This window comes from Podarcis melisellensis (assembly GCF_964234715.1).
Source record: "Podarcis melisellensis genome assembly, chromosome: 16".
NCBI lineage: Eukaryota > Metazoa > Chordata > Lepidosauria > Squamata > Lacertidae > Podarcis > Podarcis melisellensis.
The window spans coordinates 26,099,809-26,117,199 of NC_138533.1; the positions used below are offsets into that span (position 1 = coordinate 26,099,809).

At 42.0% G+C, this 17,391-nt stretch overlaps 2 protein-coding genes across 5 annotated transcripts in view; one reads left to right on the plus strand and one right to left on the minus strand.

The window, feature by feature from the left end:
• Positions 1–16,838, minus strand: part of SPPL3 (signal peptide peptidase like 3) — a 36,638-nt gene extending 19,800 nt beyond the window's left edge. The window contains exon 1 of one of the 2 annotated variants that reach the window (XM_081891282.1): positions 16,437–16,838. In XM_081891282.1, coding sequence (XP_081747408.1) covers positions 16,437–16,459 — 23 coding nt within the window. In that variant the 5' untranslated portion in view covers positions 16,460–16,838. Of the gene's footprint in view, positions 1–10,010; positions 10,033–16,436 lie in introns of those variants that run through there. The other variant, XM_081891283.1, reaches the window with a different exon arrangement.
• HNF1A (HNF1 homeobox A) overlaps positions 10,189–17,391 on the plus strand; it is a 41,945-nt gene continuing 34,742 nt past the window's right edge. The window contains exons 1-2 of one of the 3 annotated variants that reach the window (XM_081891279.1): positions 10,189–10,413; positions 15,024–15,253. The gene's annotated coding sequence lies outside the window, so the exon portion shown is untranslated. Of the gene's footprint in view, positions 10,414–14,822; positions 15,254–17,391 lie in introns of those variants that run through there. The other 2 variants (XM_081891277.1, XM_081891278.1) reach the window with 2 other exon arrangements.

Here is a 17,391-nt window from a genome sequence, read left to right on the forward strand (position 1 = left end):
CCCCTGCATGATGGTGGCTTGCTAATGACAGAAGGGGGGAGAGTGCTACACAGCCCCCGCGAGGGGCATGCCCAGAGACACACAACAAGCACTGTTCTGCAACAGCTCTGGGTGTCAGCCTCCCATGTTTTACAATGACCTCATTCTTGTCTACACAACAACAAACCAAGCAGTTAGCTCTCTAGCCTGTCACAGACAGCTCCACAGATCTTTACCTACAGAACAATTCCAAGAATGACTCTGCTTCTCACATTGCACAGCTACATGGCTCCAAAGTTTTCCAACATGAAAAATATGTCCTTCCAGACATTCCAACTCGACCTTTCTAGCAGTGCACAATGAAAATGGACAATGTCAGAATGAATAGTAGGCAGAGAAAGAGCAGCTGCTAGGGTCAAATAGCTAGCCAGTTAGCTAGTTGGGGGGTGGGAGAGAGCTTCCAGAACAAATTAAACCATGCTACAGCCTTACAAATAAGTTCACTGAAGTTTCTAGCCCACAAACATTTTTACTGATGGCCTGAATTGTAGAGGGAAACAAAACAAACACTTCTCTCATTTACAAATGTTTCCATGCCTACTCAACTAGAGGTAAAACAGTCAACTGAGCAAGTGGTTACTTACTTGTTTGCAACACTGGTAAATATCAATTTCCAAATTCCCCCTCGGACACACAGAACTATCAGTGCTCATCCTGGCCCTTACTAGCACAAGACATCCAAACCACCACACAGGGGATAGTAACTGGCAGCCCTACACCAAATCTGTTGAAATCTGTGTCTGACTGTCACAAGTGGTTTTCTATTACAAATAAACAAACTGGGGGAGGGGGGAAATCCTATGCAAATAAGGGCAATTTGAGGGGGAAAGGTTTTGCAGCCCATTGTGATAGCAGCCTGAGAGGTTAAGTGGACCAACTGCATCAAAGGGGTTAAGAAGTTCCACCACTTCTCTAAAAATTAACTATTTTGCAGATATTGTTCATTTGTTTCCAAGCATCTCTCTGAAATCATGAAACATTTTGTTTTGTTTTTTTAATGAAAACAGTTTCCAGGTTTTGGTAACAGTTGTCAAACTCTGCAGATCTGCTATATTCTGCAAAGCATAGTTTGGGGACTGGGGAGAAGATCCCACAAACTTTTTCATCTCAAAGCAAACAAAACTGAATGGGGAGGCAAGTCTCAGAATGTCTTACATTTTCGATATCCATTAGCAGCTCTATCCTGGCTATCCAGGCAAGTTGGTCCTTTCATAGAAGTCCTGGAGTATCCCATTTGCTATTCTCCCTCTCCACCCCACATTTTTGTCCCACATTTTGACCACAAGGATGATCCCACAAGGCAGCTATAAAATTCAAAAATTACAACAACAATAAAACAAAACAAAACAAGTTAAAACCAGACAAACCAGAAGTTTCGTCATGCTGTGGCTCATGCACCCAAAGCCATCTTCTAAGAATAGCAAAGTAATTAATCCTGCAAACACACATGGGGGGGAGCCCCATGTAGCAAAAATTAAATAAATTACAATTATATATTTGCAGGTTTCCCACAGGCTTCTGGTTGGCCACTGTGAGAACAAGAGTGCCAGCTGGGTTGGACAGGCCCCCTTTGGCTGGATCCAGCTGAAGGACTCTTATGTACATCTCTGTATACACAACCCACCTCTATTGGTACTTGCATTAAAAGTCATTTGTGCAGAACATTCTCACTTAAATGATTACTATGGGTTATCTTGAGACATGGGAAATTATTGTACAGGCAACAACCAATTAACGTTCATCCAAAAGACGCATGATTGCGCACACACGCACAGTGCTGTAGTAACCCAAAAACATCACTCAACATTTCACAAAAAGGGTGGAATGGGGGCATGGCAGGGGGAAAGGGGGCAGGGCTGAATGTAGCTGAATACACTTATACATGCTCCTCCAACGCACACAGGGGCCAGGAACAGAACTCCTGCACAAAATAGTTGTTGACTGTATTAGTGTAGTGGTGGACTTGTAGCCTTCTCCTTACTGCTTGACTCCACTCCTATCACCCGACCACTCACCATGCAGGCTGGGGATGAGGAAGTTGGAGTCCCAATTAATATCTGGAGACCAGACACAGGTCCCCCCACCCCTGATGATTTCCTATACAGTATTTACTCCATCACCTTAGAACTGTTTCTATATACCCAGCATCATTAATGTGTGTTGTGCTTTACAAGTATAACAGCAAAACAGCAGGTGCCCATCTATGCTTTGACAGTGAGAAGGACAACAAAGAAGGGAGAGAGATGCACAGCAAGAAGCAACTGTAAGAAAATCCAGTTACACACACACTTACACACTAGGAATATGTGGAAACTACTGTGACAGTAAATCCAATGTGCAAGCATAAATGAAGGCTTTGGGCTTTGTTACAAGTGAGCTGCCAAAAGTGGGAAATAAATATTATAAATACTTAAATCAGGGTAGTCCAACTTTTCATACCAAGTGGACCTCAAGAGTACTTCAACACGGGACCTGTGGGCCACACACTGCCTTGTCACATGGAGAGGAAAGGCCAACATTTGATATACACCCCAGCCTTCATGCTGCCTTCCCAAAGTCAGCTATGCAAGGTGCTGGGCTTTGGGAAGGAGGTGTGAGGCTCTGGCAGAGTCCTGGAGTCTTCCCATCTCCTTCCCAAAGCTGGGAAAGCACTTTAGGAAGGAGGCAGAAGGACTCTAAAAACCTGTAAGAGCCTTACACCTCCTTCAAGGGCTATGCGGGGCAAGGCTCAAATGTTGTTCACTATGCCGCAAAAGACTCTCATCCCTTCCCTTACCTCACCTGGCACAATAATCCAACCACTACAGCAAAGGAAAAACTGCAAGCAGGCAGGCAGACATCAAGCCCAACAGCTAGAATGTCCTTCAGAAAGATGCTATAGCCACCATGATCTATGGTCAGGTCTTCAAGCTCCCTGTCTTTCTCCTGCTCTCCTGCAATGGCTAGGTTGCTGTAGTCCAGATGAGACTCCAGCCACCACCCTGCTAGGAAAACGAGAGAGCAGAGCCAAGACGCTTGCCACATCAGGCACCCCTGTTGCTGCTTCTACACACCCATCAGCCTCAACCACAACCCTCAATCAGCTAGATCACAATCTCAATTTCACTTAAATATCTGTCACATCAGGCAAATGATGCAAATACAACTCAGTGCTCTGTCTCATCCTGCACTTTTTGTACTCATGGAAGGAGTGGTGCCAGAAGGCAAAAAGTTTCAGAAAATGCAGCAGGAGCATATTCATTTGTCAAGTGCTTGGGTCACCAGGCTCTACTCCTGGGCTAGCAGCCATATGAGTACAGTGGTACCTCGGGTTAAGTACTTAATTCGTTCCGGACGCCTGTACTTAACCTGAAACTGTTCTTAACCTGAAGCACCACTTTAGCTAATGGGGCCTCCTGCTGCTGCTGCTGCGCCGCCGGAGCACGATTTCTGTTCTCACCCTGAAGCAAAGTTCTTAACCTGAAGCATTATTTCTGGGTTAGCGGAGTCTGTAACCTGAAGCGTATGTAACCTGAGGTACCCCTGTATTTTTTCCATGTGGTGCACAGTCCCTTTTTTCTATCTGTAGAAGGGGAACGGATAGCAATGGAGCACACAAGAAGCTGCTCATCCAGCTACAAGCCTCTGAGTTCCCCCTTACTCATTCCACTGTCATAGAGGGAGAGGGGCTGACTTTTTAAATCTTTGAGCTGTAGTTGGAAGTAGTGAACTCCAATGTGAAGGGGCCCAGGGGTATTTCCAGAGAGACACGATCTACCTAAGATGCAGACTTTTAGTTTTAAAGAGCCAGTAGCTTTTTAGAACTAGAATGGGGACTCATCGGGGTGCCAAAGACAAGTGGCTACTTACAAGTCTGCGTTAGCCTAACGTACCACCCTTTGCCATAACTATTCCTATTGCTTAGGGTGAAATACACAATGTAGCCAGCCTATGTTTTAAAATGAATTACTGGGAGAAAAAAGTACAAACACACAAACTTTCTCCAGTGGCTTTTCACTTTAAGGATACAATTACAATATGTTTTCACAAAGCTCTGGTTACCATATGCACACACCAAAACCTAGCATTTGTGCTAAGCCCATCCTGTCAGTACAGTTAAAAATATTTTGGTGGTTTTTACTGTCTATTCTTGCAACTGACTTCTTCAGGACAGAGTTCTTTTCAGTGGAAGTCAGACACTGGCAATCTGATATAGCTAGAATGGGAGCGAAGGAGGCAAAATCTTAAAGGCCACAAAAAAAATCTTAGGAGGGGCAAATGCAAGCCACAGGTTAGGCACCTGATTAACAGTAACTGCATTTTGAAATAATGACAACTGCCTCTGTTTTCATGGGGAAATAGTGTTTGTTAGCTGATTGGCGACATTATAGAGAAATAGCGTACACAAAGCTAGTGAACAAATATAGCACATAACACAGGCTTACAGATCATGCTGTACTTTCTCAACAGATGTTTTAATTTCTAACAAAATAGGAACGGACAAAAACATGAAGGGACAGCTAATTATCTAAGGCAATTACCATGGCATCCTAAAAATAGATATCTGTTAGTTATCAAGTTCAATGAAAACTCTCTGATCATTTTACTCCATTCTGTCATTATCTATTACAGGAATTCATATCTCGCCCTTCCAGTAGATCCCAATGATGGCTTAAAATACCACTGGGGCATCCAGTAGTCTTTCCTCCAGTGACTGATCATGTCTATTCTTTCAGCTTCAGCAACCTTTCTAGCTGCTCTCAGTCTAGCCAAGATAACACTGCCCATCTCTGCTCTTAACTCAAATCATCATACCACAGTCAGTCTCATCACATATCTCTTTATGAATTCTGTGATTCTCTGTTTTCTGTCAAAGGTTCTCACACATCTCTATTTATATAACTCATAGCAAAAATGCCCAACAGCAGGACATTTCAATGTCTGATTAGTCATTTGCTTGAGGCTACAGTACACACTGCCTTTGGTACACTGTCAGTTGCTGGACATCTAGTCAACCAGGTGATAGCAAATATGTCTTCCCTTAAATGTCAGCCCTGGCTAAGGTGGGAAGCAGCACACGTGTGGTTCATTCTAACCTGCAAAGCAATTTGTTCTTCTGTGGTAATGGTACAGAGCATCATTTTGCTGGCATGGTTTTCTAAAGAAATGAAGATGTTGTGAGACAGACTGACATCCCATAGTTATTAGAGTCAAGTCACATTTTCATTCTGCATCTTTATGGCACATTTGTTCAATAGCTTGATCACATGCAATTGAAGATGTTATACGCCTTCTATGACTCTGAAATGCTATCTCCAGAAAATGGAGTTCTTCACACAGTCAGGTTTACATTTCCAGACAATGTGATGGAATACACCTGACAGTTAAAAAAAAAAATCAATCAATAATCATTTTATAGCATTGTAAAGGTATTCATTCATACAATTTATATTCCATCCTCCATCAATACCATTGTTCCTATCAGAATGCTACATGACACTATCATGAATAGGAGAAAAATGCAAAGAGCAAGTGGAAAAACACAAAAGGCAAAATGATTTCAACTGCTATGTTAAAAAACACAAAAAGTTTGGTTCTCTCACCAGATTATGGTATTTCAGAGGTTAAAACTAGAACTTTAAATTAGGCCCAGAAAAGGACAGGCATAATGTGATCATAAAGTCTAGCCTCAGTTAGTAATCTAAAAGACACACGGCACTAACTGGTTTCTAAACAGTCTTTAAAGGCAGTCCCATGTTAAATACATTACAGCCTCTATTTCAGAGACCACCACAGCGTGGACAACTGAAGCCAGGCTCCCTCTGTCCATGTATGGTTGCAACTGGTATACTTGCCCAAGTCTGAAATGCTATGTACTTACTTGGGAGCAAATCCAACTGAACTCAATGTGGCTTACCTATGAGTTAACATGTATGAAAAGGTTTATTATATGTGTTTTTACATGATACTTCTACTAAGTAGAATATTGTGGGATTTCTTTTAATCATATCAAGCCTTTGGAACTTCCCAAACTAGGTAAAAAGTGTAGACCAGGCATCCCCAAACTCAGCCCTCCAGATGTTTTGGGACTACAATTCCCATCATGCCTGACAACTGGTCATGTTAGCTAGGGATGATGGGTTTTGTAGTCCCAAAACATCTGGAGGGCCAAGTTTGGGGGTGCCTGGTGTAGATGCTACAGCCACAGTCTCTCAATCCATCAGAATGCAAACATTTGTGTTAGGTCTGTGCTTTAATGAATATAGACAAAAAACTGAAGGAAATTTTGTGAAGAACTTCAATGGTCAGCAGGGTTATTCATTACCTAAGTACACTGAGGAGCAAGTAGTTTCCAGCTGATGGAACAAACTCAAAAACAAGTCTCATCCAATGTCCTAGTAGACTCTGTAGCCAATACTAGCATGAGATTCCATATGAGCAAACACAAGAATGACTGCAAGGCAATTAAGATTTAATACATTTGTTCTAACATGAAACTTTACTCAACTTTTAAGTACACTGATTGCTTGTTTTATTATTTTCCCCCACCCAATGAAGTTGCACAACATATTCAAGTTATTATAAAAGTCAACCATGAGATTCTGTCAACAACCAGAGTTCTAATCTTGAAACAATAACCAAGCAGGTGAGCAATTGTTAAGTTTTGCTGTAGGAAAGACAACCATTTTCCTTTGCTTGTTCTTTGCCAACCATGCTTTAAGTTGCTGCCAACATGTGGGAGGCTGTCTGGAAAATGTCTGAGCTCAAACACAATTCCTTCTCACTTCCAACGCCACAGCACCAAATGCTTCATCATAGACATAATTGTAAGGAGATTCAACAATTATTCTCTTGTTTTCAGAACAGTTGCATCAAAATATAGGAAAAGATTTCTTTTTTATTCACAACTGTTACTCTAGAAAAGTCCTCCAGCATTTTAATCAGTTGTTTTAATATGAACATTCTGAAAGAGCAAATCAAAAACACCCCGATAGTTCCTGCAATCTTATCTATGCAAATCATTCTATCCATGAACACCTTCACTATTTTCACACAACAGAATCCTCCCTAACCTATACAGTGTACACTGTCCTTGCAAGCCCTGTGATTAATATTCATACCAATCAAGGCAGAGCAACAGGTCTATTATTTGCAAGCTAGGTAAGGACTGTGGGCCTGGAATCTCCAGCATCCTAGTAACCCTGAGCTACAGAGGCTGGAAGCCTTCTAGATAGAAGGATGCTGCTCAAGATGGCTGATTTACAGGCTGTTGGCTGATTTACATCTTACATACCTTTTAAATGTTTGTGGAATGAGGGGGAGGGGGTTTATTGCTTTGTGGGTTTCTTTTGTTCTTTTGCTTTTATTATGTATTTCATGTTTCAATATTGTATTTTTATGCTGTGAACCACCTCCCTGAGATCTATGGATGAAGGGCAGTATACAGTGTTAGAAACTCAGATATATAATCTAGGCGCCAAATGGCTCCTGAAACCAAGGTTGCAGTAACAAAAATACGCCCAAGCATCTTCACTTGGTTGCAAGTGGCCAATAGCCAGGTGCAAAATGCACCTGGCTAATTTCAAACACTGGTGCTACACTAAATAAATAAATGTAGATTCATGACTCCCTCATCAAATACATTTATATATATAAATTTTTTTTATTAAAAAAAAGTTTTTAATTTGCAGAACAAAAAAGTGACCAGTACCTTTTGCAATCAAGTATGAACATTTCCCCATGGTTCTATGATTCTCTATGTGGGATATGTGTACAAAGCAACACATAAACTAATAAATAATACCATTTTTTATTTGTCATGTTTGCCATGGCAACTGTGCTACCACTTTATGCCAAACAGGACAAGCAACCAGATTTCCTCCCTTCCTTGGGAGTCGTAGAAGAGGTTGGGCATCATCCCAGCAGTTACATGGCAATTCCATCTCCCTCCCAAATGCAAATGCTGGGAAGAAGGATGGGGAGTTGTTTGGTTGTTTAGTTGCTGAGGTACCCAGCACACATTGCAGCAGTCAAACCAGGGTTCGAAATTAGCAGGGCACCATGCACATTTTGCACCTAAAGATTCTCCATTTGTGAGCAGCTCAAAAAGTCTGGGTGCCATTTTTTTGCACCTTGCTGACACTCAAGCATTATTGAAATGTACAGTCATACCTCGGGTTAAAGTTGCTTCAGGTTGAGCGTTTTCAGGTTGCGCTCTGCGGTGACCCGGAAGTATCAGAATGTGTTACTTTTGGGTTTCGCCGCTTGCGCGTGCGCATACTCTCAAAATGACATCATGAACATGCGTAGAAGCGGGGAATTGCGCCCTGCATACACGAGGGTTGCGTTCTCTTCAGGATGCCAACGGGGCTCCGGAACGGATCCCATTCCCATCCAGAGGTACCACTATATGTGCTTTGAAGCCTCGAAGTATATGTTAAGGACAAACAAAATGTTAAGGAGTTTAACAATAAAGAGTGTTTTGAAAACTAAAATACAGTACCAATATTTTTATGACAAACACAATTTTAAACATGTATTAACAATTTCTGCTACAAATGGCATATTAACAATGTGTCGCTTATGTTACATATTAGTTCCTGCTTATCAAAATAATAAATAAAAAGTGTCTGTTTTGGCACCCACAACCCAGGTCCCTTCTATCCCAGTTTCTAACACTGAGCCAAACAGGCATACACATTCCTGGTTGGTCCCTATGCAGGACCAACTCAGTTCCTGGTGACTACAATGTTGGACATGCCTAGCACAGGTAGACAAAAATTGTTGATCCCTATATATCGGGTCATATAATGTATTTAGTATTCAATATTCACAATATTAATGTCAAACACCATGCATCGCACTGAAGACACTGAATACCACAGTTTTCTCAATTAAGAATTTTCTAGAAACACACCCACACTAACATACACATGCAGCATCTTTTTAACAACATGACTTGAGGGAGGCCATTTCTCAGAGGACCAGAGAATGACATTTCTTGCATCTCATGTTTAGCAATGGAAGACAAGCATAACAACAAACTCAAAGCTATTTTCTGGCCCTTTATAGGGCTTCACAAATGGGCATGGGGTACCATGAAGTTTCATCACCAGCTACATAACTAGCATTCCCAACAAAGGCAAATAACTTTGTTAAATTAATGAAAATATTTGCTGCAGTAAATCTCAACACCGAAGTCAAACCCTATTAGCAAACCCTTATGCCCCACTGCATCTCATGTATAATAATTTGAATGCAGAAAATAAATGTCTCATTGAGCTTTCCCCTCTCTTAAAATGTTGCTTAGGCTGTAACACAGAAGCCTCAACCCACAAAAGCTCCAATGCACAGGGTAGGAAAGTAATTTATTTCCACTACAAACTAATGGAACTAGGTCTAATAACTAGAAAGAACAGGGGTTAACAGCAGCAAAAGAGGAACTATTCATCTTTGTGAAATCCCAGCATAAGGTAATTTATATCAGAAAATTTTCTGATGCCCTAGAAAGTGATCTAATCTTGTAAATAAAGCTGAAAACTTTAATAAGCTCACCTAATATTGTATTTGCAATTGGCATCCACTCATTTTTACTAAAGAATTCATGAAATGGGAAAAAAATCATGGAAAAATAAAGGATTGGTATATGTTCTGTTCCATATCATTGTACACATCTGTATCTTAAAAAATGCAGGGTTTCGTAGGTTAAGAGGAGAAATAAAACAAGAGAACAAAGTACTCCACTTTTAAATTAGGTTGCTGCATGTGTTTGTGTTTTATTTCATTTGGCCCTGCATACAGGAATTGAGGCCCAGCAAGCCCTGCATCACAGAACAAAGGAGAGGCAATCAAGTACAAGAAAAGTACTGTACAGGTGAAAGTCAGATACAGATTTTTCCATGGCATTTTTGACTACTGTCTCATCAATACAAAAGGAATTTAAGCTTTAGTAATCTACTGAGTATTTAGAAACAATGTAAATCCAAGCTGACCGTTATCTTCCTTTGCTTCGTGCATAGACGATTGAAGAGCTTATCCTCAAGAGATTATAAATTTAGAACCAGCGTTTAGTCTATTACATTAAAAACAGAACCTGAAGCACCCATTAACCTTATTTTTAAAAAAATCAAAATGAAGAAAAAATGTTTTAAGATATCCAGAAAAACTTGGCCCATCAGCTGTTGATGAGTTGAATTCTACTAAGCCACTATCTCCATGGTGCGCCAACTTTGGAAGGTGGGCAGGGCAACCAACATGTCAATCACCTGATATTATTGCATCAGATTATTCATTGGTGTGTTCCAGCCCAGCTGTCAAATACTGGTCCACAGGTGGCAGGAGAGCTAGATGAAAATCTGGCCCACAAGGCCAAAAAGGTTTCCCGCCCTTGATCTAGTGAGTTACTTCACACGACAGATGTCAAAAGTTAGCTAAGAATATTATAAATCAAAAATTGGGAACATTATCTTGGTCTTTTGTTTGAGGCCTAAAGCAGGAGCTCAGCTTCAACTGCAAAAGTAGGGTGAGACTAAGGATTACTATTAGCCCTCTTTTACACTTCTTAACTTTAAAATATTAATTCTCCAACCCTTAAATAACATTTCTCCCTTTCCCCACCAAACTGCACATGGTGTCATCATACTTTAGACATACCTTTAGATTTGTCAAATTTTCAAAGGCAAGCAAAACTCAACAACTGCTCCACAGAGCGCTGTAGTGATTTAGTATTTTAAAATTGTATAGCACTTTCAAGTGGCCAAGGCACTTCACATGCATTATCTAACTGTAATCCTTACTATAACTCTGTAAGCAAGTCAGTATGATTTTACATAGTAACATAATGATTAACTCTTTTCTACATATTGACACTTTATAATTTCAACAAGTGATTCTCTGAAATTAGTACTATATTTGTTCTGTGAAAAACTATACATGTCAGGTGGGCTGCTACAGTTTAAAAGAAAATCTGGAGTGCTATATTAGGCTGTGATACTCTGGAATTAGTGTTTTCACTTCCAAAGTCACAACTTACTGGTTATAACCCTGGTCTGTAAAATACTGCTAATCAGCATTCTGAGCAAAAACAAAAATATGAGACACAAAAGCTAATTAAGTATTTGGAGAAACCTGAAATCAGGAACATCCGTTCTTTTCTAGTTCTAGCCATCCTGTTACATTTTATCCAGTGTTCGAAACTAGCCAGGCACCAGGAACATTTTGCACCTGGCAGCCAGCCACCTGTGACCAAGTGAAGGCGTCTGGACGCCAGGATAACATCTGAAATCTCCACCATCTGGAGATGCATGCCTGAGGATCATGGTATCCTGACTGTTTTCAAACACTAATACCACATCCTGTAGAATTCTATCAGTTATTTTTTATTTGCACATTAAGAATGAATTTCAGGAACCAAATGTTTTTTTTTTCTATGCAGCCTGAGCAGGAGCAGTGAACATTATAGATACTTGTTGTAGCTTGTTTTCACTTACCCCACCCCAATGCTGTACTCTCACTAGTGAAGAATATTCTTACGTTATGGATGGTCTTTGTCACCATTAAGAAAAAGAGGTAGGAATAGGCCAATATATAACTGGGCTGTCCCTGGATTAAGTGCCTGTTTTCTTTATATTCTCCAAGTTCTTAATCTAGCTGTTATCAGGTACTTAACTGATAATCAATCACAGTCAGTCCATTTAAAAAATAAACTTTAGAGCTGTCTTGCCCAAAAATGGCAACTAGACATTCTGTTTTAGCAACTGTAACCTTGGTTTAAGGAGCCATTTGATGCCTATCTTATAATATATGAGTTTTTAACACTGATTTTATCTGCCTCAAAGCAGAGTTTCAGCATAATAATTCTACAAAGTATTTTAGGCTGAGATTTAGATATCAAGAAAAAACCAGTTTGCCCAGCTGGGTTAGGCCTCAGATTTATGCATTCCCTCTTCTCTAGTTCATGAAAATGATAATTGCCATCTGATAAAGTGGATTCTGGTCCACAAAAGCTTATACCATTATATATGATAGTTTTTGAGGAGCTACATGAGTCTTTGTTGTTTTTTTGCTGCAACAGACTTAACACTGTTACCTCTCTCAGTATTAATTTGCTGAGACATCCAAATCATGGCTACTGCGAACCGTAAGTCCTTTTCAGATGACAAGCTGAGGATAATGAATGCACACTTGAATGGAGGGAAGTGGGATCATAGCAACAGCTCCCACCCACTACTTACATTCAGGTTATAAATAGATCCTGCACGTGTAAGAGGTGTATGTGCATAAGGACCAGTGATTTAAGGGGGGGGGCTCTTTTTTTAGAAGAAAAATCATTGCTATATTTTTGGCAAAAAAATCCATGTCTATTTCAGGAGGTCAGTTAGTAATATAACAAATCAGACTGGGCAACCGAAATACCTTATTTAGATCTAAAACTACAATTTTAATTAATGCTTTTCACGCAACTATCCCTAGAAATCATATATATTTCTGTGAAGAGCTATTCATGCTTTCTAATATTATTTCCCCAGTTTATATACCACTTAACACTTCAGTCTCTAAGTCGTGTACAGTAAACAGATACAAGAAAAATAAAACAAGTTAAAACTAACCTTAAATCAAAATACCTCCTTAATCTGCCTACTCCATGTCTCCCTTAAGCTGAGAGAGCAGCCAAAGGGCGCCATCATAGGTAAAAAACTGCACTCAAAAGTAAGGGTGCTTCATGCACAAGCTCCTTGCAAATTAAAAAAAAAAATCTGGCCTGACCTGCAGTTTTTGGACTGGTGTCTGGACTGGAACATAGTTGATTTTAGTACACTAACAGTTTTCAGTGTCTTCAATTTTTGATTTAAAATCTAAACTATGTAAGGGATGTATAAGCTATTACATCTTAGTATTCCAATTTTTAAAAAATCACATAAGCCTCTGAATTTGTTTATCATATTTAAATCACACATGTCTATATGACTGCAGCGCAAGTGAACATTACTGAGGGAGGGGAAGCCTAATATTTCAATTCAACTACTTTTGGTTATTTGAGGGGGAAGCCTTTCATGTGTTTATTAAGGATGCAAAATTAGCATGCCCTTATTTCTTACTTTGGTTTATGACTTTGCCTCTTTTCCATTCCTCCTCAAAACTCAACCTTCCTGGTAAACCTTTTCATCATCCCACTAGCACATGTCATTAAAGCAATCCTGTGCCTTCCATTTCCAACCCCCTTCCTTTGTTGTTTCCTTGTGTCTATTTTAGACTGTAAGCCCCTTTGGGCTTGGGACCTGTCATACCTGTTCTTTGTAAAACAGCATGTACAGTAATAGTGCTGTAAATAAATATATAAATGCAAGTCAACTAAACATGCTCAACAAGGCTCACTTAGCTCTGTGTAAAATTGCCTTGAAGGCTTTCTAGAAAAATTTCTAGAAAACCCACTAAGTTTATTCTTGGTATGAGCTTTCGTGTGCATGCACACTTCTTCAGACACCTGAAGAAGTATCTGAAAAAGTGTGCATGCACACGAAAGCTCATACCAAGAACAAACCTACTTGGTCTCTAAGGTGCTACTGGACAATTTTTTATTTTATATTTCTACTGCATCAGACCAACATGGCTACCTACCTGAATCTAGAAAACCCACATTACTGGCTTTTCCATACCATCAGGAAACCTGCTTCTTCAGCACCCCCAGTAATACTGAAAAAACTGTGCACACATATCCCTCCTTCTACATTTTATTTAATCCCAGGATGCACATAAGAGCTATTCGGACACTATTCAGAATATACATCAGTAAAGGGTAGACACTGTCAATGAAATATCACATCTCCCCATCAATTATCCCTGGTTTGTTACAGCTATTCGTTTGCTTCCACACCAAAACAGAAACTATAGTTAGAAATCTGATTTGGAAGCAAACTTTGGTTTGCAATAACCATAGCTTACCTCAAGGTTGGCTCACCTTTAGACCTCTAGATGTTGGTCAACTACAACTGTCACCATCCCTGGCCATTGGCCATGTTGACTGGAGCTGATGAGAGTTGGCATCCAGCAACTTCTGGAGGGCCACAGGTTCCCCATCCCAGTTTACCTGATTTGGACATTACAGCAAACTATAGTTATAGCAAAGCAAAATGAAGGAAGAAGTCCAAGACACGAGCCTAACCATCAAACATGGATTGGCGGCTATCTGTAACATCTGAACCAGGTCACTGCCATGTGCCCAAGACCAACCAATAAAGTTCATAGTTAAAAACCGATTTGAACCATTATCTTTCCCCATCTAAGTCATCATCCAGAATTCACACACCATTTCTTGGATGATCACATCATTTTAAAACCTAGCTCCCTGCAATTTTATTATGAAACACTACATTTAGAAGAAGTGTGCTTGTGGGTACCAGATGCTAGGAGGAAGAGAAGATGGTACTCCCATCATACCCTCTTGTGCAATTTCAGAGGCATCTGGCTGGCAACTGTTACAAACTGAAAGTAAGTCTAGCTAGCCCTTTAGTTTAGCAAAGGGACTAAGAATATGAACCACCAAGACCTTAGTTCAAATTTTACTTCATCCAGATGTCCCTAGACAGTCCAACTCAGGTCAGTCCAACTCAGGTCATTCACTTAATCTCCTACTGTGGGATAATAATGTCTGATAAGAAACCAACTCCATCCTATATAGGTTGAGAACTTTCAGTCAGTGCTCATATCAACCTAGTAGGTGTTGCAATGATCACAAAGATAATGTATAATAGAAGGCACTAAGTAGAAAACACTTATTTAGCCAACAACTGTTTTTTTTCCCTTAAGCACTTTGTGTGACATTAGCTCCAATGTTATCCATCCACCTTGCATTCAAGCCTATGGGACTTACATCCCAAGCAAATCTGCTTTGGGTCAGGCTGCAACCATGCATAGCTGTTCAAGAATAAGTCTGTGATACTTACTTTTCAGTAAATATGCAAAGACATAGGAATGCTTTTTTCCAAACACAATCTCTACTATTACAGCAGGGAGACATCAAAATATGACATCTGCAAGGTGTGTGACAAACTATAGAATATTTCACAACCCGCCCTTCACCAAAAGCTGATATTGGAGTTATCCCCATGACCAAGCAAATTATAACCACCACATCATCAAGACAACGTAAGCTTATAGTATTTGTCTTCTTCCTTTAATCCAGGTACACTGCACCTGGACCCTGAGAAAGATGCTTCTACACTTCCGCATTTTTAATGTAAGAAATTATCTTCTCAGAGACACATTTGTGCTCTTTCACTACCAGGTTTCTAAATAACAACTGGTTGATGGCAAAATAGATTGCACCATACAGACAGGTGTCTCTAATTCAGTCTAGCAAGTGGTGAAATACATCACCACCCCAATGTTGTGCACCTGGGATTTTGTGGCGCCTTAAAACCCAAGTAGTTTATTGTAACAGGATCTTCTGTAGCAAGCACCGCGGGGAGGAGTGAAACTAGTGTATATATACACTTGTAATTTTTTTCATGGTATGAGAATCAGATTTTGCAAGATGCATAAAAACATACTGAATACACACCAGCCAAACACCACTGCCCACTTACTTCATGCATCTGAATCAGGAGGCTCTTCACAGTAATTTGTAAAATGTTCAAGTTATCAAAAGATCATTATTACAAGCTACTTTTAAAGAACTTGGGAATTAGGAGACAACTATGAATGAATCCCACCCCCATAGTATGCTTTGATACTTCCAAAACAGCCCAAAAAGCTGCAAAAGGAGGCAAGTGAGGTTGCCAAGCCACTCGCAGGAACCAGCAAGGGCAGCTTTGCCAGGAGCCTACAGATCCCACTGCTCTCTCTCTCTCTCTCTCTCTCTCTGACACCGTGTCAAGTTTGGACGAAATAAACTTGGGGGTGGGGGGTGCGCAAGGCTGCCAACCTCTCAACAGGTTGCTGCAGCTCGGCCTTTCCCCATGGCAGATCTTTCCTGCTTGTTTACGTCCTATCGCCTCATGCACAGCAATGAACGTCCATTGTAGGAGGCATCCTTCGGGTCCAGCTGGTGGGTTTTAAGCGGGGTGGGTCAGGAAAAGGAGGGGAGAAAGGATGGGTGGCGGCTGCTAGATGCCAACTTCCCCACGGGCCTTTTCTCCTGTGCTTTTAACAGCAGTAGTAGTGGAATATAGAGCCACCTCGCTCAGGGGGGTGTGGGGAGAAAACTATTCATATGGGGAAAAGACCTGCCCCGCTCGCTCTTCTTCCCTTCAGCCAAGGGCCGGAGCCTGCTTTTGAGGCCGAGAGCTCTCGCTCCCATGGCGGGAGGGAAGAGGCCGAGGCGGCGGTGATGGGCATTCCATGGAAGCCCCTCCATAGGCAGGCAGAGAGATGCTCCCCCACTCGGGAGAGGCCTAGCAGCAGTAGCGGCGCCTCCTCACCAGGAGTAGGTCTGCTCCGCCATGGCGCCGGCGCCGGCCTCTCCTCTCCCTCCTCGTCCTTCCCGTCGTCGTCTTCGTCGTGTCCTCCTGGCTCCCTCTCCCCTTCTCAGAGGGCTCAGCGGCGGTCCCGCTGCGGCTCCCGGCCCAACATGGCGGCCTCGGCGGCGGCGGCGGCTGAGAGGCGAAGAAGGGAACCCCCTCCGCCCGGGCGGAGACGCCTCAGCGGCAGCCGCACCACACGAACCGCAGCGGCAGCAGCTGGGCCGCGCTCCAGCGACGGCGGGCGGGCCTCATGACCGACGGCTACCACGACGACGAGGCGGCGGCGGCGGCGCTGGCCGAGGTGTGTGAGGGGGAACGGGCGGCCAACGAACAACTCCGAAGGCGAGACCGCGCTTGCTCGCTCGCGCGTCCTCGGGCGGCGGAGGGAGGAGGAGAGAGAGCGAGGGGGCGGGGCTTGATAGGGGAGCGCGCGCGCGCACCAAGCCAGGCTAGCGACGCTGGCGGGTCACGTGCTCACAACAGGCTCACGTGTTTCGACGCAGCAGCCTTTGAGGAAGACAAGGGAGAGAGACGGGGTTTTTCGTCTTTATATGTTTGTTTGGAGGGCCGGCGCGCAGCACTCTGTGGGATATTGTTGGGATGAAGGTGAACCGGCAGATGGAGGCGAGTTTAAGGAGAAGAGGGGCCGGGGATGATTAAGATGACCTCATTGCGCCTGCGCGGAATCCACCCGCGGTGGATGGAAGGGATTCTTTTTTGTTTCCCCCGCCGGGATCGACGAGTGCGGCGAAGCTCCCTCGGAAAATGCAGGCGGGCGGGCGGGCTGTTTCTCTCACTCGCACCAGCGAATGTTATTAGTATTGCTTTGTTATTAGCACGTGCTGTTTACAAATTGTTCTGTTTATATATGAGCTGGCAATATACACATATACATTATATAGCATTGTTACTA